Here is a 22,953-nt window from a genome sequence, read left to right as displayed (position 1 = left end):
AGTGTTCAACCATGACCTTGTACAGTAACATCTCTTTCAATGAGTATATGAACATGGGTCGCAAAAGTGGTGTCGTGGGACAACGAAGAAAGCTCAGCTTCCCTTGAATTGGGTCAAATGCTAGTTGCGTATTGTCAGCATTACTGATATCAAATCTATCTGAAAACGCAACCAATCATGTTTTCAGCAATAGCAAGGAGACTTCTGAGCCCATAACCGAGTTTGTAGACAGCTTCTCACCGTGCACACTCCACGAAGCATTCCCCCAGAGACCTTCCTCCACATGAGCAACTTTCATGCCTTCAGGCAAGGTGACCGTCACATTGGAAGGTGTATTTCCATAGTCAAGATTGACGATAGAGACCAGCACCTCGCCATCCTTGGTCCAGGCCGCAGCATCGATATTCTCAGCACCAGCCACCTTCAATTTCTGTGTCAAAGGCGCTCCTATCAGGAACTTCGCCACCTTCTCGTCAGTCAGAACAGCAGCCAACTTGTTGGTGACTTCGAGAATTTTGGCCTTCGTAGGAAAGTCCCACATCACAATTCCCTTGGCCGCATGATTAATGCTCAACATGTTCATCACGACCTCTTCGGCAGCGGTAGGATATCTAGTCCAGAATGTCTCGTTTCCGAATGCTTGAGGAGCCGCCCAATGGATCTTTTGCCAGCCAAGCAGATTGTCTTTGGCAGTATATTCGTCTAGACGATCAGAGATGTCGGTGAAGCTGCCTGAGCAGTCGTCGCAGCCGCAACAGCCATAGGTAGCGTTGCAAGGTGTATCGTAGACGGTCGAGTACGAGGTGTTCGTGCTAATAGGATAGACATCTTCGAGAACAATCTCAGCACCTGCTGCATAATCGGCGTAGTAAAAGTCTCGACAATTGAGGGCTAATGAGACAGGATGGTAGGGATCGATTGCCTTTATAGTGTTGTAGGCTATAGCAGTCGAGTTGATAGGGTTGGACTTGCCGTCAGGCTCGTCTGCCGTGTACCATAGAAGAATGGACGGGTGCGTGTGTAAGTGATGGATTTGGTCAATCATTGTGGTGAGATTGGCATAATCCCAGCGTACGTCGTACATAAAGTAGAGACCTAGCTCGTCTGCGCGGTCCAAATAGGGTTGAAACTTGTCCCAGGGAAATGGTGTATCGCCAAGGTCGCCAGTGGGCACAATGTGAATTACGTTGTAGCCCATTGCTGCAAACTCGTCGAGGTTTGTCAGGTTGGCGTACCAGTATAGACTCCATTGGACATAATACGTGTAAGGGAACAGAGAAGTCCATTCTTTGGCTTGCCCTTTTCGAACAGACAAGCCACCATACAGGTTATCAAGCCGAGTCGCCGTACCATTGTCTGAGCGAAGCGGCAGCTTGTTAAGCTGAGTCGTGGCGGTGAAAGTCACATTCTTGTGGCCGTCGAGTGTACCAGTCACTGTGATGTTGTGCGGTTCGGACCTTGCTGAAAACGATGATAGATCGAATGGTATCTCGTTGTTGGTTGACCCAAGCTTGATTGACGTCTGATTCAGATGGAGAGATCTGTTCCCGGTCATGATGTTGAGAACAATCTTCGATCCCTGTCTTGATGTTGACGTGTTACCACCAGGCAAAGCATGGCCAACGTACCAAGACACAGGTGCATCGACTATGAAGCTGGAGATTGTATCATCTTCCAGATACAAGTTCATCCGAGGTTTGATTTTGAAGTCAACAAGTGGTGTGTCGGATTTTGAAGATTCTTGGAACCAGCCTCCTGGATTGAAGGAAGCATTGCTGCGATTGTGAGCAGTCTGCTGCAACAGCTTCTAGTCACCAAAGAGAACTTACGTATCTCTATACGCCTTGCCACACCAAATATCGACACCTGTTGGATTGTTGAATTGAGCATCCACCAAGGACAGTGCTGCAGTCAAGACAAGAGCAACCTTTGCGAACATGGCACAAAACTTGTCATCAAGATGCGAAGTAATTGGGAAACGAAGATACTTAGAGATGCCCACAACAACAGAGGTGACCTACCTTTCATATTGGGGCTGGTATGTCTGAAGACAGGTGTGATACACGGCTGCACTGCATTGCCGAAACTCCGCACGATGGTCTCCTCAGGCTGAAGATCATGGGACATCAAGTTACACTCGAGTCCAACGTCGCATCAACTTACGAATGCTAGGCCGTGATACCGAGATATGAAAAAGTCATGATAAGCTGTGCGTGTGTTGATGTAAATCAAGATAAGGTCGATGAGGAAGAGTTGGAGTAGCAAAGTGCGAAGTTTGGGCGCGCCGCACGATGACGCGTCCGAAATCGGGCAGTGCTGTTCCATCACCAACCTCTCCTACCTGCCTCTTCAGATGAGCTCTACCAATTTGGCTGATTCTCACGCATAGAAATAGATTTCAAGCTACAGATAATTAACGACTTGACCGAGCTTGTGAGCCCATCGAGTCGCCTAACTTTGCCGACCTGGAGAGGAATATGCTTTGAGATGCTGGCCTATCGCGACGCTGATCATTGTTCATCTGCAACCAAACAAGGATAGGGTATCGGTGGCAAGGTAGTGAAGATCGCACGTCGCGCATTTCGTACCTGACGATGCTACTGTACCATTGTTATGGCAACAATGCTAGGCTATGGTGTCTCCGCTACAGGCTCATTGTGACTCTAGAAGATAAGGATGATGATTGGGTGCAATAGAAGAAGACCTGAAGGAACGTCTTCGTCTGATTCTGGACTGACTATCGCATCTTCATGCCCTCGATTTCTAAGATGGGCCATATCAAGGCTTGGTGTATCGTATTGGCAGTCAACGCCGCAGCTAGTTTAGCTACCCCAGTCAGGCCTCGTGCACTTGTGTCGAAGGTTCGGAGAATACTTGTGCTACCACTAGAGATCTAGCTAACGACGGACATAGTCTACGCCTATCGATCTCACAGCTTACTTCAACAATAAGGCGTTTGGCACTTATCCTGGAGAAGCAGCATTTGATCCTCTGAACCAATCCTACCCAGCACCTGGGGTCGCTCTTAACGGTTCTTACTCATCTACCCAGACTGGCATTATATACGACTTCCCTGGCTATCGTGGCCCACGTAAGCCGGATAACGTGCTCTGTACAGGCCAAGTAATTGACGTGCCTGAGCGGAACTACTTCTCAGCCTCTATACTAGTGGCCTCAGACGTCGAGCTGGAGACCGTGTCAGACAACTTGACCTTTACCTATCATGACAATACTACTTCGACTTCTGAACTAAGGAGCGAGCCTTGGTTTGCATTCTTGACCATCAACCGAGGAGAAATCATCCTTCCCTACAGGTACACGAGTAACGACACGAACTTCAACACCACACACATCTACGAATATAGCTATGCGTTACAGAGCGATAAGGCTCTAGCATCGATTTCGCTACCTACTACTACTAATACAACAACTGGAAGACTACACGTCTTCGCAGTCTCTCTATGGGAAGGCTCTGGAGTGTCTGTTCAGTCCGTTCGCCCCACACAGAAGTGGATAGGAAATGGCACACAAATCGTCGAAGTCACGGTCAACAATGCAGGTACGGAGTGCGTCTCGGGTGCTGGACTCAACATTACCTTATCAGGTGGCAATATTACAGCCGCAAATCCAGGATTCCTCAAAAGACTATGTCCCGGAGATCAGAAACGGGTCAATGTTGGTATCAAAGGTGTATCCAAGAGTCCTGTATCTGTGACCCTGAACGACGGGTCGCTGCAGCAAAGTCAATCCTTCCATGGGTTGGAGCTTGGGCTCTCGGCATGGTCTACCGATCTCGATAGTCTCGCGCAACACGAGGCACCAGATTGGTATGATGGAGCCAAGTTCGGTATATTCATACACTGGGGTCCTTACGCTGTTCCTGGCTGGGGTAACTCAACGCCTCATGAGAGCTACGCTGAATGGTTCTGGTGGTACACCACCCATCATCCTGAGGCGGATGCCTCTGACTTCTATGATTACAGACTACGTACGTTCGGCCCAGACTGGAACTACGATGATAGTTTTGTCAACTACACTGCTTCAAAGTTTGATCCGAAGGCCTGGGTGGATTTGTTCGCAGACGCTGGAGCCAAATACTTTGTCTTCACCACAAAGCACCATGATGGTTTCGCCAACTTCGATACGGGCGTAACAAGCAATCGTTCCTCAATCCACTACGGGCCGAAACGAGACATACTGGGCGAGTTGTTCGACGCAGCAGCTGAGCATCAGCCATCTCTACGCAGAGGCACTTACTTTTCTCTACCAGAGTGGTTCAATCCGGACTTTGGACCCTACGGCTTCTCTCAGTTAGCCACTGACAGCTCGACCTCCTGGCCAGGCATGTTAGCCACGAACCCATACACTGGACTTGACGAGCCATATACCGGCCATGTTCCTGTCAACGACTTCATAGCCGACGTCATGGTACCCCAGATGGAAATCCTGGCTTACAACTACTCCACCGATATCATGTGGTGCGACTGCGGCGCTGCAAATGGAACAGCCGACTTTGCCGCGGACTGGTGGAACAAAGCACGCGCTCAAGACCGTCAAGTTACTATGAATTCGCGTTGCGGACTTGCCCATACTGCAGACTTTGACACCCCCGAATACGCCACCTTCTCTACAGTCCAGGCTAGAAAATGGGAAAGCAACCAAGGCATGGACCCTTATAGTTATGGCTATAATCGCGCTACCTCGCCATCGGCCTATATGAACGCAAGCACAATAGTCTATGATCTAGTAGACATGGTATCGAAGAACGGCAACTTCCTACTCGATATAGGGCCTAGGGCAGATGGCAGTCTTGTCAAGGAGGAGGAAGATAACCTCCGTGAAGCAGGTAAATGGATCAATACCCATGCTGAGGCAATTTTCAACACTACCTATTGGTTCATTACCCCGGAGTCTGGGAGCTTAAGATTTACGCAGACCAATGACGCCTTCTACATTCTATCGCTTGAGAAACCGATGAACGGCACGCTAGTTATCGATGCACCAATACCTATCTTGGAAGGGGACGAGTTAAGCGCTGTAGGTGTGGGCAATGGGACTAGCTTGACGTGGGAGAAGGTGGCAGATGGCTTGCGAATTGATGTTCCGCAGAGCATCATCAAAGAAGAAGAGTATTGCTGGGTATTCAAAGTGGAGTATCGTTCTTTAAGTTAGCATAGACTCACAGCCAACTTGGCCGAAACAATCTTACACTCAATAGAAACACTGCCATAAGACGGCTATAAGGCTTATCCTTGAGGACGTGCTCTGCATCGCTGGCGAATCTTGGTGTCAGCCAGTAAAACGTGTATAAATAGCTTAACAGTGTATGTACTGTGCAATGACGGAAAAACACCGAGACGCAACATGAACAGCATTCCTTGACCTACCTAGCGAACTGAGCTCTCAGCTGTCGAAACGCCCTGCTGAACAATAGCTGTCAAAAGGCAAGATGTTTTTGGTGATCGGTGACATGTCCACAGAGAGCTGAACTTTCGACTGCTCTCTCTGGACCATCACGCCAGATCCAAAATCATCGTGCCTTTTGATAGATGGTTCGATCGTTGGGTGGGAGGCTGGGATAGATTCAGGTGCTTGATTATCGAGCAATGCTTGCATACATGAAACGCACCAGCATTCAGTGTCGGCCTCTTGAGGCATCCTTCCAGGGATTCTAAGTCCAAATGGATCGCACTCGGCATTGTTGTCGAGCTTTCTCGTCGCCTTGAACACCATTCCTGCTTCTACCCCCACAAAATTGGTCGCGTCTTTCTCCAAGCTGCGTCCTGTTCTGATATGAGTCAACATGAGAAGCCACGTGGTGTGCAGAGCAAGTAAACTGTTCATCCAGTCATCCAGCTTAGTAAGCAAAAGGGGACTATAAAGTCCAGCGTTCTCCCCCTCTGCCCCTTTTCTTCTTTCTTCGAATCCTCATCTCGACCATCTCGCCGGGCTTGTCTCCTCCCATTCGTGGCTGCAGTCACTAGGGGTAGCAGGCGATGCGCGGTGGCTGACGCCTCTCAGACAACCTCCCATCAGTGGCCCCGGTCACTGATGCAGAGGCTCTGTCTGAGAGGGCCAGCCACACGCCATCGTCTCCCTCTGGTGACGCAGCACGAGTGGTCGCAGGAGCAAGTCACGCGTGATGGCACGGAGATGGGGGGCTTGGACTCAGTGCCGCTGGGAGCATGCGCGTTGTGCTCAGTTCCGCATGGTAGAGGGGTTCAACCCCTCTCTGCCATTGCGGTCTGGGTAGTGGCGTGCGCGTCAGTTGGCACGAGTGGCAGGCTCCGGCACAAGCTCCCACCTCACCGTGGTGTGTCGGTCTAGTAACCCTTTGGGGTGAAGCTAACGGGAGCACAATCGACAACATTTATCTCTTTTTCATCATTCGTGATTCTGGTGTTCGAATGGAGGCTGAAGAAGAAGTCACTGAGTAGTTAATTCGTTACACAAATCATAAATCAAGGTCCATGTAGAATTTGAGTGCCGCTGTATCATGGGTCGAGCCATGCAGCAAACCTAGGGCGATGTAATTTTTCAGCAGACCCATCATCCACCCCAAATCTGAATGCTTCGCAAGCACATTTCTTGTCATGCGACTCCATGCACCAGTTTATCCAGTAACTTCTCACCTCGCACAATTTTTCGTGTTCTTCTGCGAGCTGCGTCCTGTCTTGATGTACTCAAGATCACACGAACACCCATAGTTGCGTCGGTGAAGAAGCAACTTCTGACCTATGTTCACACACTTCATGTGGAGTAACATCGTGCTGCTCCACTTGTTGCGAAGCTGGACGGTGCAAGTGAAGCTCATGTTCGGTCGTGGCGGCCTTTCGTCTTGGGCGACACCATATCGACACCATTTGGATCCGTCTGGTTGATAGATCTCGCGGTGGTAAACCACTCCCGGCACGCCAAACCCGCGCGACCAGAAAACCTTCCATGGCTCTTCTATGGTTTCGTAAGGCGGTTGGTCCTTCGCAGGAGATTTCGATCGGCCTTCTTGTGCTTGATAAAGTGCCGCTGCCTCGTGTGGGGTTTGTGGTTTGCTGTTGCGATTACCCATGATGTGATCGAGTAGATGTGATCGGTTGAAAGGATGAGAGTGTCGTGATTTTTGATGAAGTCGATCGATAGTCCTGTGAGACGATCTTCTAGTTGTGAATCAAAGGTATGTTGCTCTCGAGAGGGAAGAACCTTTTGGATGGCTTTCTCTTGCGCGTCGTGAGTGAATTTGAGTCTTGGTGGTCTGAAGAGTCATGTAAAGCTCAAGTTGTGCTTAAATTTCTCGCAGCAAGCTCTAGTGAAAGTCCTGCTGTTGGCAGTGTGACACATACTACTAGGGTAAGCTGGTTGGTTGGTTGGTTGGTTGTGGATGCTCTGAACATGACCAATCGAAGCTTGCACCATCGCGCCTTCCATCATTAAGAGGATCTAGACAGTATTGGAAGCAAGAGATGTTTACTCAACATCATTTGCCTCCTTACTGCGTTCCCGCACAAATGTAGAAACAAAGCTATAATATCTCGGTGGAATCTCCGAGATCGTGATTATGCTAAATTATCGCATCACAATGCACGATGGAATTCCAGGTAGTGCCATCGTCCACTGAGACCACGCACCCCTGACTGTGGCCGTACGACTACATTGGGCAGGTTTCTGCCAGGAGCGCCGTGCTGCCTCATGCATCACGAGCGTAAGGGCGTTGAAGTACTCTTGAAGCGACTCATGCGAGCAGCTGTTGAGCGTGGCGAGGCGGACGTCGAAGGTTCTTGACCCTATCATGTGTCGGAGCACCTTCGCGATCCCCCTGAAGATCGCGGAGTCTATTACGCTAGTCTGCGGTCCTGTTGCTAAGTTCTCACTGGACATTCTTGCTACAATGGAAATCTTCCTGCATTGCGGCAGGTGTTGCGCGAGTGCGTTACAGCATTGAAAGCAAGAATTGTTGTCATATCAGGGGTATCTCAAAATTTACTCCTCCTCGTCATCGTCCTCATTCTCGACCAGACTGTGGTATGCGCTCTTCACCTTCTCTTCCATAAACTTCCACAAGGTGATATCCGAGTATGGGTGTTCGAATTTTGTCAAAGCTGCATCCGGAGGATGGAACCAGTAGTTGAGAGCAATGTGCAAGTTGTCGTCACTCTCATCGCTGAACGAAGTGACCTCGTGGAACCAACTGGTGGGCAGGTACAACATGTCACCAGCCTTGAGGTCTACAATGTAGGGCTTCCCTGCCTTCTCGAGAGCGTCAGAGGTCTTCTGGGGCGAGGTGAGACCGAGATGCGAATGCAATTCTTGTGTCGAGACTTGAGAGAATGAGAGGGGCTCGGATGGACCGTCTTCGCCTTGTGCATTCTCAAGAGCTTCCATCAGGTCGAGGTCTGATGCATCCTCATCATCGCCGAGGTCGTCGAGTTGGCCGTTCTGGGCCTTTTCAAGCGCTTCGAGGAGATCGGCGTCCGAGTCGTCGTCGTTGGCATCCGAGTCTTGGTCGTCTTCTGCACCAGCCTTTGCGGTCTTGGTGTCTCTTCCGTCCAACTCTCCGTCAGCCTTGCGCTTCTTGCTGGGAGCATCACGCAGAACCTGATCTTTGAGCTCCTCGGGGTCTTCTTCCTCTTCTGAAGAGACTTCGTCAAAGTCGTCTTCGCCGAGTTCGCCAAAGTCGGCGGTCTGGTACTTCATAAGACGCTCAACAGCCTCGCCATACTCTTTCTGGACCTTATCAAGGCCCTTTGTCTTTCCAGTCGCTTCGAATTTGTCCATTTTCTCTTCCAAGGCCTGAACTTTCAGAGCAGCGGCATCTCTCTCGACAAGACCATCAGCTCTGATTTGGTCGGCTTCATTCGCTTCCTCGTCGTCGTCATCCTCCTCGTCCTCTCCAGGCTGCTTGTAGGCAATCAAGCCGTTCGTGTGGATCTTCTTGACCTTGCCGTAGGTGTCGAGATGGTGGACGGCGGAAGGTGGGTATAAAACGAATCGTTTGCGACCCTTGAGCAAGACGTAGAGGTTGTCGTGGAAGTCGTGGTGCAGGCCTGAGCTCGTGCCGGCCTTGCTCTTTCCAAGCCAAATGTTCATCTGTTGGAGCACAAGGTTGCCCATGACCTCGGGGCGCATGGGGACTTCCTTGGTCAAGAGAGCGCGGATGGGTTGAGGAAATGTACCACTCGCGATCTCGTTGTGTTGGTCTTCCTTCTCTTTATCATAATCCTCGTCGTCCTCATCATCGTCGTCCAAGTCGTCTTCATCGTCGGAGTATTGGGTCGTGAGATAGTCGTATTCGTCCTTCTCTTCCTTCAGGGAATCGAGGAAGGCGCCAAATGTCGTGTCAACGCGCTCGACGTCGGTTCCGTAGCGCTTCTTCTCCTTGTGCATAGGCTCGACCTTGACGGGTGCATCTCCAGCTGTTTCGCGCAGGTAGTCGACCTTAGACCAGTTCTTGGTGACGAACTCAAGGTCTTCGAGTTTGCCCTGGATTACGGCAGGCTGGCGTTTGCTGACGAATCTATCGTAGAAGTCTTTCGGCTTGCCGAGCTTCCATTGCGGAATGCCTCCTTCTGTCGTTGTGGGAGCATTGTAAGATTGAGGGTTCGCAGCTGCGGCTTTGTCTGCTCTCTCCTTGGCTCCTGGCTTGTAGGCGCTCTTCTTGGTGCGCGTCATTTTGTATTTAGATGTGTTGAGTTGATGGAAGACTTGAAGCTGTTATTTTTTCCGAAAGATGCATGTATGGAGATAGTTTTCTTATTGCCGAAGTGTGGAGAAACAGGCGCTAATTCCTGACTCTCTGCCTGGCTATTTCTCCGACTTTGACCTCTTTCCTCATCTACTCCCGCGCTCGCTCTTTCTAGAAATTCTACTTGAAGTGATGCAGAGTGTTTTTGCATCGGGATGCAGGATCGAGAGACGCACGACTCATCCGACCCTCGAGAAGTCAAAAGCGCCACAAGAGCACTTCCTGTCATGCTTCTCCATCTGCTTCAACACCGACTTTCCAGTCTTGCCTGGAGTCCAAGTACACAGCCTCGACGTGTTGCGTTCTATTTTGCCGGTCTTGATGTACTCAAAATCACAGTGACAGTTCCGACCCATCTTCGCTCTGTGATACAAGAGCTTGCGAACCACTTTTCTGCACTGGTGGTTGATGTTTGAGTTGGAAATCTTGGTTTCTCCTTTGCAGACGAAAGATGCAACTGGCTCACTTCCTCCATCATCGCTGACTCCATAGTGGGTTTCCTTGTTGCCATTGGAGTGGGACTCGCGTATGAAGGCGTTCTTGTATCTGTAAGTCCATTTCCTATGGGTCATGATATCGTCGTATGCCGGAGGAAGGTCTGGTTTAGACGCGGTGATTGTTGCTGAATGTACAGCTTCTGTGATGCTCTCTGCCACGGCGCGTGGTATCAGGGGCTTGGTTCGCCAGTCGGGCCTGCCTGTGTATGTGTATGCTGATGATTCTGGGTCGATCGATTTGGATGCCCACAAAGAGTCACATGCATCGACGGTGGTGGCCATTTTTGATATCCACTTCTCTCTCGGTTGATGGATCTTGTACTTTATGCCAAACGTACGGAAGACTTCTGCGGTGATGGAATATGGAGCTCCACATGATCAAGCTCTCGAGCACGAACCTTGTCGAACAGCATGAACCTTGACTGTTCGGCAAGGTGAGGCTATGAGCAAGTTTGAGGTGGATGACTAACAGCAGGCCCTCGAGCATTTTGCTTCGATTCTGGGGTCTCATGATGCATCACATAATCGAACACGAGATACAATTAAAATTGACAGGATGGGTCAAGTCAACACCACGCCGAACAATACAGGCTCAGCCAGCAGATCAGACTCGGGATGCGCACTCAAGCGACAATCTGGAAACGCACCATCTTACAAGGACTTTGAGGAGCAATGGCGCATGTGTCCTTGTGCCCACTCGCGATACTTCGTCCGCAAGATACGTCGAGATGACTGGACGTGGCATCAATACGCCTTAAATTTTGGTTACGTTCCAGGCTCCGTACTTCGTCAGGAGCCACTGGTCCTCTTTACCTGTAAATCCCAACCACAAAGACCAGGACGTGGCGGCGAAAAGATCGACTCCAAGTGCAGATCCATCGTTAAGGTGCTGATCAAGCATAGGGGCTCAAGAGGCTGCAGCTGCGATTTCGAGTACATCAAGACTGGGCATACTCCATCGAAGAGCTCCAATATGTGTGAGAAGAGGAGCAAGCGCGTGCTCAGAGCCATGAACAAACACGACAAGATATGCACATGTGGCGCATTCGACTTCGCGATTCGGCCAAAGACGCCTTCTTCGACAACCTCTAAAGAGTCTAGTACTTATGCTGTGGCTTCGCCCGACCAGGTGTCTGATGAAGACTGCGACCTCTTCGAAGGTCTGCCACGCAAGCTCTGAGGAATTCTCAGACAGCTTTGTGTACGGCTGCACGGCAATGCCGTCCTTTCTTTCGAGAGGGTGACTGAGTGACGTAAAAGCAAGGTCACCACAATGACAAGACTTGCAAAGACAATCAGCGACATTATGGCATCGAATGAGGCAGGGTCATGCCTCTAACAACGCTTCTTAAGATAATCGACGACATTGCGGCGCCACCGTAGCTTCGTCTTCTTGCTGATCCTATTGCTCCTAAGCTTCTATACTTACGAGCCTGCTGTATTGGTTTTGCAAGGATGAAGACGTTGCCTCTAGCAATATGCTAGTATGCAGTTTTCTTGTAACCTTTTTCAAGAAACTAGATTATAAAGTATGCCAGCAAGGAGCGGCTACTCCCGAACCACGAGGCTAGAACATGCGGGCCCCTTAAGTCATACAAGAAATGACTCAAGTCCTAGTCTAAAGCTATAAGAAAAGTAGTATCTAAACCATTGGATGAGTTGAATCACGAGAAATTACTCACTCCTCGTGGCTGCCACGTGTGTTTATGCTTAGAGTTATGAGTGCTAAATTGGATCGTTTCTCCATCAAATGGTTCTGTGGTGTAGTTGGTTATCACTTCTGTCTAACACACAGGCGGTCCCCGGTTCGAACCCGGGCGGAATCATCTCTTTTGCTGTCCATACCGGGGCCAGGCAATCTTTTGGAGCTGCTTGCCTGGATTGATGGAGGTCGGGATTTTTGGCGTATCATGTGCCTATTACCTTTTGGGATGATGACGCATGTGCTTCTCTATTGTCGAGATGATGGTGGTCTGTCACGAAGGAGAAGGAGGAATTGATGTCAGGTTTTCCTTTGAGCTTTATCCTCTCGAGAGCTGGAAGAGGAGCAAATACAGTGTAGCAGTGTCCGGCGGTCGCAAAGTGGAATTTTGTCTGCAGTTCGGCAAGTCAAGATGTAAAAGCAAGTGATATTGGTGACCAGCACCTGCAAAAGACGACCCCTGAAAGTCTACATATCTAGCATATGAAAGCACGCTCGACTCCTTGAAACACAATCGCTATCAATTCCGTCTACTCTCCGCAAAGGTACTTGTAAACCACCGAAAAGTCCTTGCCCTTGTACTTTGGGTTACCCTCTATCGCGGCGTAAATGGAAGCAGCCATGGGTCCAAGACGAGGTTCAATGCCGAATTGCTGAGCAGCATGCATGGCCAGCTTCAAATCCTTGTTCATCAGTGCCGTGCCAAAGCCACCTGCATACTCCTTACTAGCGGGAGCATCAGGGAGAACACCAGGAACGGGGTTGTTGACTTCACTGGGCCAACACTTTCCAGTACTCGTGTTGATCATGTCAGCCAGTGCGGAAGCATTCAATCCCCACTTGACACCCATATTCATGGCTTCTGCGGTAGCGATGTTGTTAAGAGCGAGAAGGTAGTTATTCGCCAGTTTTCCTTTCAAGCCAGAAGTTTGAGGTCCGAGGTGAATTACACGCTTTCCCATCATCAGCAGAACTTCAGTGGCGCGGTCGACGAGTTCTGATGGTGCCCCGATCATAAAGGTGAGTTTGCCTGCTTGGGCACCTACAATACCGCCAGACATTGGGGCGTCGATGAATTTGCCTTGGCCGGTTGAGTGGGCTGCGTTGGCGACGTCTGCGGAGGAGAGGGGGTCGATGGTTGAGCAGTCGATGAAGAGACGTTCTTGGTCCACGCCGTCACGGAGGAGTGTTGGTGGTTTGAGCATTGATTTGAAAACGTTTTGTACATGAGATGGTCCTGGGAGTGCTGTGATGATTGTTTCCTGGAACGATCATCAGCATGATTTCAGCAGATAAGACATGCCTACAATTTAGTAGGGTTGCAAGATGACTGCTGGAAATGGCAAGGGACTCGACTTACTGATTTTTCTGCGACATCTCTGACATCTTCAGCGACTTCTACATTTGAGTTCTCCTTTGCGAATCTCGACGTTGCTTCGCTGTTCACATCATGAATGATCAATTTGTCGGAACTGGGCAGCTTGGCTCTTAGGTTTTGAGCCATACGATAGCCTGGTTGGTGTTAGGTATAGCTGATAAGGATTTGGATCGTAATCGCATACCCATCTGACCCAATCCGATAAAGCCATAGGTCGCGTGCCTCTGACTTGACGTGGAGAAGCATCGTTGTATCGGTGCATTCACAGCATAAACTTGACGCCTCAAAGCATTCATGTTGTAGTGATTGGATCAACACGATTGCGAGTTACAAAAGACAAGAAGATTGTCAGGAACAGCATGTCGACCTTTTCTTATCAGCAGATAATACTGCGCATCATCAGGCACACAGCAAACGAAGATCGGCTTCGGCAACCGAGGAAGAAGAAGGTGCCACGGATATCCGGGGCTTGCGGAGATGGGAAAGAGGGGAAAGTGGGTGGACAGAACACCAGCCTCATCTTTTCTGGGGCATCAAAGTCGGCAGCAAGGCTGCAAAGAATCGGTGGAATCATTTCATCGGAGGATTTTCCAATTTAAACGATTCTTGTTGAACCTGCGAGCAGATGTTTGCATAAGATCAGATGCTGGACACATGGCCATGGACAAGGATGTTTCTTTCAGGTGCCGAGTTAGTTGACCCAAGCGGTGAAAGGAGACATGCCATGGTTTCGAATATCTTTTGAGTTGGGTCTTTTTCGCTCATCACACCTTACCGACTTGACCGACTTGTAATACAGGCATGAATGCGGTGTACGAAGCAGTGCACCATGTATATGCATACCGACGCAGAGCTCATAGGACCATCGCATCTCAACGTTTACCTCGGATGAGATATTTGGGTATTTGACTCTCGCCTCAGATTCTTAATCAGCTCATGAAGAGCTTCGAAGATTCCATGTTTGTGGTTTCAGTATTGTGGTGTGGCGCATGACAATGATCCGGCAGGGCTGAGCCACACGCTAGCGTTCGCGTCATCGCGCGTGAGGGCTTTTGACGAAGGCAACCGCTTTCAATCGACTTTTGACCCCCCTTCCCCCTCGCTCAAGCAACAGATCAACACATCGGACAAACAACAAACGAACAACATGTGCGGCAGCGATATCTTCTTGGGCTTCCTGGCCATCCTTTTCCCGCCCATCGCTGGTGAGTGACGACGACAGGTCCCTTTCTCCACAAGCCCGCGCAGCCACCGGTGCAGCATGGACCAAGCGAGTGGTTGAAGGGTCAACTCTAGATGATTCAAGTGCTGACTTGAGCTTGCAGTATGGGTCAAGCGCGGTATCTGCTCGGCAGACTCTCTCATCAACATCGCCCTCTGCTGCTTGGGCTTCTTCCCTGGTCTCCTCCACGCCTGGTACATCATTTCGCGCTACCCCGACCCCACGTATGAGCAGGTCGACCAAGAACCCGAAGGTGGCCGTGTGACATACTACTACGTCCAGCAAAGTCACCGCCCTTCAGTCAGCAGCTCGAGGGGTCCCGGATACGGCACCATCAGCGGCGCCCCTAGCAACCAGCCCGAGGGTTCGCAACCCCAGCAGTACCGTCAGGACCAGCAGATGCCTTCTGCCTCGAAGAGAGATGATGCCGCGAACCCTCCCACATATGCCGAGGCTGTCAAGGGAAACAACAAGGTCCAGTCACACGACTAGATTGCTTGTGCTCTCATAGTCATAAGACGCTGAATAACGACCAACGACTCCCAATACCCTCACCCTCTATACCCACATACCCCGAGAAAACGCTCCAAACCGAGCGGACTATGATGCAATTCATGTACCTAAATCTTTGCTGCTTTTACTTTTGTTCACAATGTTTCTGCGCGGACAGCGAAGGGCGAAATGGAACGGCGTGTTGTTTCTCGCCAGAGTTGTGATGTATATCACATTCCAACCAGCGATCATCTATCTCTAACTTGACCACACTCTATCAGTGTTTTCCAACTCGTGTGTGCTGTGTGTGTCCTTGAAGCCCGAATCTTCATCCCGTCCATGTCCATGTAACGGAGCATCTGGCTCATCGGCGAAAGGTGTGCTCTGTGGACTGTCCGGTGCGACGACGGTGGGCTCAGCACCTGCTGTTCCTGCATTGCCCGTCTCTTTGCCTTCTTCTCTTCTTCCAATAATGACACTTCCCGCGACCAACATGGCAGCCCCAAGCAACCACAATCCAGGCAGTGTTTCGGAGAAGATGAGGAAGCCCAGTACGGCGGTGATCATGAAGTTGGCGGACGTGTTGATGACGCTGACTCTGGTCGTACTTGTCGCCAAGGTAAGGGCGCGTGTGAAGAGTCCCCACATGATGCCGTTGAAGACGAGATTCAGGACGAAGAAGAGCTGGTAGCAAGATTAATATCTCTGAACAAGAGTGGGTCGCAAGTCGTATAGACGTACACCGCGCACAAGGAACTCGAAGAATTTGTTAGGTCCGGACAGGCCGAAGATATGGGATAGCGACTCAGCCCATGCTGTAGTCAGATGGGTGGTAGTGCTGCAGTAGTGAGTAAGGAGGATGCGCAATTGAGCTCAATATGTCTCACAGTTTGGCAAAGACACCATTCAGAGCAGCGCAGGCTCCACTGGCGATTGCGAACAACAGCCACTTGGGTGCAGAGGCCGACATGGCTTTCGAATAATCAAAGTGGACGGCCAGAGTTAGATGTTTGGGGCAGCGACCTTGATGAGGAGGTGCGGGTATGCCAAGGCTGAGGCTCTTGTCGCTTTAGTTGGTGCGAGTTTACCTACTTCTGCGCCAGCATGTTCTTTTGAGATATTCCGTTCTCTCTCTTTCACAAGACTGTTGTCTGTACTGCCATATAGTCCCCAATAGTTGAAGGAGTACGTTGTTGCCGTCGACTCGAAACATCAGATCCATATCACGTGGAAAGTGACGGAGATTGCCGCAGCGCATCATCCTGGTTGCCCGAAGCGTCACCTCCAACGTTGGCAGACCAAGGGACGCGGGATCTTGATATTCAGCCTTCTATTCAACGACGACTGCGCAGTCCTTGATCAATCAAACATGGGCGGTCTCACATATGGCGCCTATGGCGCAACCACTGCCCTGACAGTCATCGGACTTTGTACGCTTCTTACCACTATCCTGGACGCGATGGACCCAAAGCTAATCAGACGGTAGACATGCTGTTCAATGGAGAGGGCGAGGCTTTTAACGTATGCACCTTCGAACGACAAGTACCGCCGAACATGGATCTGACAAGCACCCCAGGTTGGAGACTTCCTTCTCAGCATTTCGCCCCACGCATGGGCTAGCACAGGTATCGGCCTCTGCATTGGTCTCTCGGTCGTTGGAGCTGCATGGTCAGTACACACAATATCCAGAAGGAGCTGCAAAGAAAGAACAAAAGACTGAGACAACACACTACAGGGGTATCTTCATCACCGGCTCCTCGATTCTCGGTGGTGGTGTCAAGGCTCCCAGGATCCGAACCAAGAACTTGATCTCCATCATCTTCTGCGAAGTCGTCGCCATCTACGGTGTCATCATGTCCATTGTCTTTTCCGCAAAGCTGGCCTCGGTGGGCTCTGATGCCGCAAGATCAGGCAGCAACTACTACACTGGTTTCGCCCTCTTCTGGTCTGGTCTCTTGGTCGGCGCTTGCAACTTGGTCTGCGGTGTGTCTGTTGGTATCAACGGTTCCAGTGCTGCTCTTGCAGATGCTGCTGACCCCAGCTTGTACGTTTAACACTCTCCATCGATCGCATCTAGTCATACTAATTCCGCTCCAGGTTCGTCAAGATCCTGGTCATTGAGATTTTCAGTTCAGTCCTCGGACTCTTCGGTCTCATCATTGGTCTCCTACTCTCCGGTCCCGCTGCCGACTTCCACTAAACTATTCGATACCCTGGACGCTGTGTGTCATGAAAGAGGAGAGAAGGGATAATGAAATGGAGTCCACAAGAAGAAAGAAAAGGGCAACTCAACACTGCCTCACAAATACTGTCGCAAACGAAGCCAGTCAGCCAGCATTAGTAGGCGTCCGGAGCGAAGCAAATGGGTAGCCATGTTGTGTTTTTATTGAAAGCATCTGAATTGAGTGGATCATCACCACCGTGTATAGACCTTGTATAGCAAATGATTGAAACAATTTATCTGAACCGTCTCGACATGTTTCTGTAGTGATCACCATTACGTGCACCCTTGTTTAAGTGATATAAACATTGAATCAAAAGATAGAGAGTGCTCGAAGATATCTGAGTAATCAATTCATTCCTGTTGATTTCTCGAGCATCTCCGCAACAACTCCCGCTTTCTCGACCTCGACCTCATCCCATCAACCAACCACCCATCAATCCCAACCAAACAATCCCAAGCAACAATGGCAGACCAACAAAAACTCACAGCCTCCATAATAATAATCTCAGAAACCGCCTCCGCAGACCCCTCAACAGACAAATGCATCCCCACCCTCCAAAAAGTATTCACCTCGCTCGGCGCCTCAAAGTGGGAAATCACAGCCACAAAAATCATCCCGGACGACGTGACCAAAATCCAAAATGCCGTCCTCCAATCCTGCGCTGAAGGAGTAAACCTCATCGTGACTTCCGGCGGCACTGGCTTTGCGGTCAAAGATGTAACGCCCGAAGCCGTGGGTCCGCTTATTCAAAAACAAGCGCCGGGGTTGGTGCATGGGATGTTGGCTGCTAGTTTGGAGGTTACGCCTTTTGCTGTGATGAGTAGACCTGTTGCTGGGGTTAGGGATGGGAGTCTGATTTTGACACTGCCGGGGAGTCCGAAGGGTGCGAAGGAGAATTTGGAGGCGGTGTTTAAGTTGTTGGGGCATGCTTGTTTGCAGGCGCAGGGGGGCGATTCGAGGAATATGCATAAGGGGGGTGTGGAGAAGTTGGAGAAGGAGGCGGGAGTGAGTGCGAAGGGTGGGGAGAAGAAAGTTGGTGGTGGGCATTCACATTCGCATGGTCATGGTCATGGTGGCCATGGATGTGGGCATAATTATGGACCTGGACATGGAGGACATCAGGGGCCAAAAGCCCACACGGCGCCGGAAGAACGACCTCAGCAATCCAACGACCCTGCTCAAGGACCCAGTAGACGCTACAGACAATCGCCCTATCCAATGCTCACGGTCAAGGACGCCCTCCACAAGATCGCCGAGCACACTCCCTCACCCACCATCATCAAACTTCCAGTCAACGAATCTCTTGTCGGTCATGTCCTAGCCGAAGACGTCACAGCGCAAGAATCCGTCCCTGCCTTCCGCGCCAGCATCGTAGATGGCTACGCTGTAATCGCCGGCTCAGATGCTCCCTCAACCAAGGGAGTTTTCCCTGTATCCATGATTTCTCATGCTCAAGCTGGCGAACATCAAGAATTGCAGAAGGGACAGATTGCCAGAATCACTACTGGTGCTCCTCTGCCTCCCGGTGCTACTTCTGTAGTCATGGTCGAAGACACAATTCTCGTCTCCAAAACCGACGACGGTAACGAGGAAAAGGAAGTCGAGATCTTGACTGATGAGATCGAAGTTGGAGAAAATGTCAGAGAGGTAGGCTCTGATGTTCAATCTGGCGATGTCATTATGCAAAAAGGCGAAGGTATCTCGGCTATCGGTGGAGAATTTGGTCTTCTCGCTTCCGTGGGCGTCAAAGAGGTCTCCGTGTACAAGAAACCAATCGTTGGAGTCCTCAGCACAGGCGACGAGATCGTAAACCACGACAGAGAAGGCGATCTCAAAAGAGGAGAAGTCAGAGATACAAACCGCCCCACCCTCTTAACCGCCATCCGTGGCTCAGGCTTCGAAGCCGTAGATCTCGGTATAGTATCAGACAAGTACGCCACTCCTCCTCTGACATCCTCTTTCATCATGGAAAACCAAAGCTGACAAACTACCGCAGACCAGGCGCCCTAGAGCAAACCCTCCGCGATGCGACCCGCAGAGTCGACGTAATGATCACCTCCGGCGGCGTCAGCATGGGCGAACTCGACCTCCTAAAACCCACCCTCGAACGCCAACTCGGCGGCTCCATCCACTTCGGCCGCGTCGCCATGAAACCAGGAAAACCTACCACCTTCGCCACCATTCCTGTAAAATCAAACTCCGGCGAGAGGATCGACAAGGTGGTATTTTCACTACCCGGAAATCCTGCTAGTTGCGTGGTCACCTATCATCTGTTTGTTCTGCCGAGTTTGCACCAGATGGCCGGGGTTGAGCCCAGAGGATGTGCGAGGGTCAAGGTGCAGTTGGATGGGGATGTCAGGTTGGATAGGCAGAGAGATGAGTTTCACCGTGCTGTTGTCAAGGCTGGTGGGGACGGATTGTTACATGCTTTGAGCACTGGTGGGCAGAGAAGTTCGCGGATCGGAAGCTTCAAGGGCGCGAATGCGTTGTTGTGTTTACCTGCCGGAGAAGGATCTATCAAGAAGGGAGAAATGGTTGATGCGCTATTGATGGGGAAATTGGTTGGTGATGTTTGAGATTGACGAGGTAAATATGAGGAAGACGCTACAGATTCCAAAAAAATGAATCCCGAGGAAGGCAAATGAACCATCACGGCACCGCTGTCAACCGTGAATCCAGCACTGAGCGTCAACGTCGTGCCAACACCGGCACCTCCCACCGCTTCGCCTACCTGCCCACCGAGCGTGGAAATTCCAGATGCGAGGATCGCAAGCGCAAGTACTGCATCGCATCCACCTCACACGTACATCCGGGGACTACCATCACATGCGTCTACGGAGCCGAAAAAACCTGGCTGCAGCGTAGAGTGGATTGATCAGAGGTGTAAAGATGTGGTCAAAGCATTGGATGGGGTTGGAGAAGTGGGCTTATGCAGCGGAAAGGCTTAGAGGATAAGAAAGAAGATCAGAAAGCACGATGAATGGTGTGGCTGTCGCGCGTTTCAATTTATAAGTCAAGTGGTTGGTGTCGATGGCTAGATGTATGATAGCTTAGATATTATGGATGTTCACTACATTGGGCATCTCCAGCTTTTCGGTCGAACGATTTTCTGCTCTGCTTACGAAGATAGACACTGCAGGTGAGATAATGATTGCTAGGTGGGTGCTCGTACGGCCTTGGGAGAAGCGTGAAAAGTGGACAGGTTTGATTGAAGGTGATGATTATCCCGACGCACCTTTAGTGGAGGCCACCCGGGAATGGAGACCAATTGTGCATTGTAATGGCTATGATTGCAAACGAAGCATGCCGTCGAGGGCACATCAAGGTGTCTGGCCGATAAGATAAGAAGGTTCCGAAAACGGAAAGAACGAAGAATGTGTGGCCCGAGCTTTGTATACCGCATGCGGGGAAATTGCATCCACGTCCACGAGCACGAGGGAGCATTCGACAAAGCCGGACAATCGGTTGCGACAATTATGAATAGGTCTGTTGTTGATTCGAGTGATCACTCACTGTTCGGCTTCGACCGTACTCGAAGCTTGGTCTTCCATTCTACCCTTGTCGCATCTTGACACAGCTTCCTTCCCTGCTTTGGTTGCCTAAACATTATCGCGACGGTCGCACAAAGACTCGACTGAACCTCGAGACAAAATTCGCTACAACCGAGAGACACGCTTATCATGCCGCCTCGACTCTTCGAACGACTTTCGGCGGCCTTCTGGGGATACGTGTCGCCGCAGCAGGCTGCCGCGCACAAAAGAATTACCGTCACTCGCACCGCCCGACCGTCCACCGCGTCGCCGTACAAGTTCATCACCCCCGAACGCCACGTTGGTGGATACAAACCACTTACTCCCGAAGACACACAGCCCGGCTCCAAACGAAAGCGACTCACCGAGATCGAAGACCAGAGAAAGAGAAGACGTGCAGAACGCGAAGCTGAACTTGAAGCCATCTGCCTGGAAGACCTGAAGCTAGAGTACTTGGCAAGACCTGTAGATCAGTACGAAAGCGATGGCATCTTCTCCGAGGACGACGAGTATGACAGTGGTGACGAGGACGAGGAGGGAGGCGCTTATTACGACCACGATGTCCACAACCCAACCTTCGATACCCCAGAGACAATGGGACAAGTCTTTGAGGGAGAGGGAGACTACGACGATGGCATTGAGTACGACTACAGTATCTACAACCCGACAATCCGCTCAGACAGGCCTCTGTCAGGCATGGAAACTCTTCTGCCGAGCACCATAATCAGACAGACGCCCAAAGTAGTTCCTCACATCGTCATCGACAGTGTTGAGGAAGAGGAAGAGGAAGAGGACGATGTGATTAACGTCCTTCCCCGTCACGACACTCCTGTCTATGGTAATGGAGATGAGGACCTCATCGTTTTTGCCGACACAGACGCCAGCGACAACGATGCGCTCGACGTCGAATACGACAAAGACGACTCTTCCATCATCGCCTCAAACAACAACGCTTCCATCTTCGAGTCTTTCTTCGAGGAAGCCATCGATGGTGACACCATCCTTGTCGACTCACGCGCCCGCGTCGGTAGTCTCGAAGACGAGCGCGTGACCAAGCAACAACTGCTCGATCGCAACTGGCCCGAGAACAACGTCTGGCTCGTCCAACGCATCCACAACCGCGGTCGCGAACCCCTCTTCGCCAACCACTGGCGTCTCGACTTTCCCATGATGCCAGAAGGCATGTTTCTCCCTCCCCACCACACCCATCCAGGCTACATAAACACCCTACGCTCCGCAGACTTCCGCGCCAAACACGCCTTCAACCGCCTCATGCAACTCGGCCCCAAAGTCCGCGATAAACTTCTCGTAAACAAGAGTCCGGAAAATCTCATCGTGGCTGAGATCCGCCGTTACATGGATTGGGGTGAATGGGACTCCAACAATCAATACCCCAATCATCCATTCATCAAAATCCATGCAGGTGGCAGAGATGAAGACGTAGAAGCCATGCAGGATGAACTATTGAGTCGTCTGCATACCTTGCATCAACATTGGACTGTTCAAACTTCCACCACACCATTCCCTTCCGTCCCTAATCGTCCTGACTTCAATACGCCACCACCACTCTATGGTACCTTGGTTTCGCACAGACTCGTCGGTATCGTGGCCTTTGTACCCGGTGGCGATTCGAGCGATTCGGTGGGATATCTACGCACGGTCGGTGTTTTCGATTTCAGCATTTCCGGCTATGACGTTTGGACTTCTCTGGCGCTCGCTTTGCTGGTCATTCATGTCAGGGATGTGGGTGTCAAGAGAGGTTGTGCGAGAAGACCTTCTGGATATAGGGATCGTTGGGCTCAGAGACTTAGTCAGGATCGTGATGCTTAGAGGTGGTGTTTCAAGGTGGTCGAGGTGTTTTCTGGTTTCTTTTTTTTTTCTTCCACTGCGATTTCGCTGAGGAATGTTTTCTCTACGATGTGGAGGGAGTTGGTGCGGTTTAGTGGCTGATGGTATTCCAAGGGCACTGGTGTTTCTCGTTTTCGTTATAAAGATACCCCCTTTCTTATGCTACAAGGTTTTTCTACTTCGCTCTCATCCCATGATTTTTCCTGGTCCGACTACAACGTGATGTACCAACCATGGATCCACGAAACCATGCATTTGAATGATGGTTGATTAGATGCCCACTTGGCGTTTGTAACCATCGCAAACCTATGCAAGATAACCAC

General features: G+C 50.6%; 12 protein-coding genes across 12 annotated transcripts; 7 read left to right on the top strand and 5 right to left on the bottom strand.

Annotated features, from left to right (window-relative positions):
* Positions 1-175: 175 nt before the first annotated feature.
* M438DRAFT_364399 (uncharacterized protein) lies at positions 176-1,939 on the bottom strand (the record flags this gene model as incomplete). The annotated part of the gene is made up of 2 exons (XM_029907716.1): positions 176-1,775; positions 1,830-1,939. The coding sequence occupies 2 exons, from the start codon at positions 1,937-1,939 to the stop codon at positions 176-178; spliced, it is 1,710 nt and encodes a 569-aa protein (XP_029761469.1).
* A 562-nt stretch (positions 1,940-2,501) lies between these two features.
* M438DRAFT_316693 (putative alpha-L-fucosidase) lies at positions 2,502-5,222 on the top strand. The gene is made up of 2 exons (XM_029902709.1): positions 2,502-2,861; positions 2,914-5,222. The coding sequence occupies exons 1-2, from the start codon at positions 2,751-2,753 to the stop codon at positions 5,170-5,172; spliced, it is 2,370 nt and encodes a 789-aa protein (XP_029761468.1). The 5' UTR covers positions 2,502-2,750; the 3' UTR covers positions 5,173-5,222.
* Positions 5,223-5,948: 726 nt separating this feature from the next.
* Positions 5,949-6,478, top strand: M438DRAFT_193000 (uncharacterized protein). The gene has a single exon (XM_029899269.1). The coding sequence runs from the start codon at positions 6,052-6,054 to the stop codon at positions 6,325-6,327; it is 276 nt and encodes a 91-aa protein (XP_029761467.1). The 5' UTR covers positions 5,949-6,051; the 3' UTR covers positions 6,328-6,478.
* On the bottom strand, positions 6,479-7,313 carry M438DRAFT_193001 (uncharacterized protein). Its single transcript, XM_029899270.1, has one exon. It carries the CDS (start codon positions 7,064-7,066, stop codon positions 6,629-6,631), a length of 438 nt encoding a protein of 145 aa, XP_029761466.1. The 5' UTR covers positions 7,067-7,313; the 3' UTR covers positions 6,479-6,628.
* Positions 7,314-7,974: 661 nt separating this feature from the next.
* On the bottom strand, positions 7,975-9,684 carry M438DRAFT_316690 (Clavaminate synthase-like protein; the record flags this gene model as incomplete). The annotated part of the gene is made up of 2 exons (XM_029902708.1): positions 8,635-9,684; positions 7,975-8,556 (listed from the first exon to the last, which is right to left on the bottom strand). Exons 1-2 carry the CDS (start codon positions 9,661-9,663, stop codon positions 7,975-7,977), a joined length of 1,611 nt encoding a protein of 536 aa, XP_029761465.1. The 5' UTR covers positions 9,664-9,684.
* Positions 9,685-10,789: 1,105 nt separating this feature from the next.
* On the top strand, positions 10,790-11,413 carry M438DRAFT_334192 (uncharacterized protein; the record flags this gene model as incomplete). The annotated part of the gene is made up of 1 exon (XM_029903689.1): positions 10,790-11,413. One exon carries the CDS (start codon positions 10,790-10,792, stop codon positions 11,411-11,413), a length of 624 nt encoding a protein of 207 aa, XP_029761464.1.
* A 942-nt stretch (positions 11,414-12,355) lies between these two features.
* On the bottom strand, positions 12,356-13,898 carry M438DRAFT_294682 (uncharacterized protein). The gene is made up of 3 exons (XM_029901853.1): positions 13,498-13,898; positions 13,296-13,447; positions 12,356-13,197 (listed from the first exon to the last, which is right to left on the bottom strand). Exons 1-3 carry the CDS (start codon positions 13,607-13,609, stop codon positions 12,466-12,468), a joined length of 996 nt encoding a protein of 331 aa, XP_029761463.1. The 5' UTR covers positions 13,610-13,898; the 3' UTR covers positions 12,356-12,465.
* A 562-nt stretch (positions 13,899-14,460) lies between these two features.
* M438DRAFT_271273 (putative stress response RCI peptide) lies at positions 14,461-15,027 on the top strand (the record flags this gene model as incomplete). Its single annotated transcript, XM_029900469.1, has 2 exons — positions 14,461-14,518; positions 14,639-15,027. The coding sequence occupies 2 exons, from the start codon at positions 14,461-14,463 to the stop codon at positions 15,025-15,027; spliced, it is 447 nt and encodes a 148-aa protein (XP_029761462.1).
* A 258-nt stretch (positions 15,028-15,285) lies between these two features.
* Positions 15,286-15,997, bottom strand: M438DRAFT_373712 (uncharacterized protein; the record flags this gene model as incomplete). Its single annotated transcript, XM_029908443.1, has 3 exons — positions 15,286-15,711; positions 15,769-15,865; positions 15,915-15,997. 3 exons carry the CDS (start codon positions 15,995-15,997, stop codon positions 15,286-15,288), a joined length of 606 nt encoding a protein of 201 aa, XP_029761461.1.
* A 326-nt stretch (positions 15,998-16,323) lies between these two features.
* M438DRAFT_344631 (uncharacterized protein) lies at positions 16,324-17,379 on the top strand. The gene is made up of 5 exons (XM_029905272.1): positions 16,324-16,457; positions 16,514-16,548; positions 16,604-16,695; positions 16,763-17,071; positions 17,125-17,379. The coding sequence occupies exons 1-5, from the start codon at positions 16,397-16,399 to the stop codon at positions 17,225-17,227; spliced, it is 600 nt and encodes a 199-aa protein (XP_029761460.1). The 5' UTR covers positions 16,324-16,396; the 3' UTR covers positions 17,228-17,379.
* Positions 17,380-17,654: 275 nt separating this feature from the next.
* M438DRAFT_294673 (uncharacterized protein) lies at positions 17,655-20,262 on the top strand. The gene is made up of 2 exons (XM_029901852.1): positions 17,655-19,183; positions 19,249-20,262. Exons 1-2 carry the CDS (start codon positions 17,715-17,717, stop codon positions 19,826-19,828), a joined length of 2,049 nt encoding a protein of 682 aa, XP_029761459.1. The 5' UTR covers positions 17,655-17,714; the 3' UTR covers positions 19,829-20,262.
* A 461-nt stretch (positions 20,263-20,723) lies between these two features.
* Positions 20,724-22,768, top strand: M438DRAFT_344629 (uncharacterized protein). Its single transcript, XM_029905271.1, has one exon. It carries the CDS (start codon positions 20,933-20,935, stop codon positions 22,610-22,612), a length of 1,680 nt encoding a protein of 559 aa, XP_029761458.1. The 5' UTR covers positions 20,724-20,932; the 3' UTR covers positions 22,613-22,768.
* Positions 22,769-22,953: the final 185 nt, after the last annotated feature.

Source organism: Aureobasidium pullulans (assembly GCF_000721785.1).
Source record: "Aureobasidium pullulans EXF-150 unplaced genomic scaffold scaffold_7, whole genome shotgun sequence".
Lineage (NCBI taxonomy): Eukaryota > Fungi > Ascomycota > Dothideomycetes > Dothideales > Saccotheciaceae > Aureobasidium > Aureobasidium pullulans.
This window is presented reverse-complemented; position numbering and strand designations above follow the sequence as displayed.

What these genes read in the sequence shown, in the direction of transcription:
- M438DRAFT_316693 (XM_029902709.1), top strand. Translation starts at nt 2,751, where the DNA reads ATGCCCTCGATTTCTAAGATGGGCCATATCAAGGCTTGGTGTATCGTA. An exon ending in CTCGTGCACTTGTGTCGAAG is followed by an intron (nt 2,862 to 2,913) that starts GTTCGGAGAATA and finishes CGACGGACATAG; the next exon opens with TCTACGCCTATCGATCTCAC.
- M438DRAFT_193000 (XM_029899269.1), top strand. Translation starts at nt 6,052, where the DNA reads ATGCAGAGGCTCTGTCTGAGAGGGCCAGCCACACGCCATCGTCTCCCT.
- M438DRAFT_193001 (XM_029899270.1), bottom strand. Translation starts at nt 7,066, where the DNA reads ATGGGTAATCGCAACAGCAAACCACAAACCCCACACGAGGCAGCGGCA.
- M438DRAFT_294673 (XM_029901852.1), top strand. Translation starts at nt 17,715, where the DNA reads ATGGCAGACCAACAAAAACTCACAGCCTCCATAATAATAATCTCAGAA. An exon ending in CTCGGTATAGTATCAGACAA is followed by an intron (nt 19,184 to 19,248) that starts GTACGCCACTCC and finishes AAACTACCGCAG; the next exon opens with ACCAGGCGCCCTAGAGCAAA.
- M438DRAFT_294682 (XM_029901853.1), bottom strand. Translation starts at nt 13,609, where the DNA reads ATGAATGCTTTGAGGCGTCAAGTTTATGCTGTGAATGCACCGATACAA. An exon ending in TATCGGATTGGGTCAGATGG is followed by an intron (nt 13,448 to 13,497) that starts GTATGCGATTAC and finishes AACACCAACCAG; the next exon opens with GCTATCGTATGGCTCAAAAC. An exon ending in GAGATGTCGCAGAAAAATCA is followed by an intron (nt 13,198 to 13,295) that starts GTAAGTCGAGTC and finishes TGATCGTTCCAG; the next exon opens with GAAACAATCATCACAGCACT.
- M438DRAFT_344631 (XM_029905272.1), top strand. Translation starts at nt 16,397, where the DNA reads ATGGGCGGTCTCACATATGGCGCCTATGGCGCAACCACTGCCCTGACA. An exon ending in CCTGACAGTCATCGGACTTT is followed by an intron (nt 16,458 to 16,513) that starts GTACGCTTCTTA and finishes ATCAGACGGTAG; the next exon opens with ACATGCTGTTCAATGGAGAG. An exon ending in GAGAGGGCGAGGCTTTTAAC is followed by an intron (nt 16,549 to 16,603) that starts GTATGCACCTTC and finishes CAAGCACCCCAG; the next exon opens with GTTGGAGACTTCCTTCTCAG.
- M438DRAFT_344629 (XM_029905271.1), top strand. Translation starts at nt 20,933, where the DNA reads ATGCCGCCTCGACTCTTCGAACGACTTTCGGCGGCCTTCTGGGGATAC.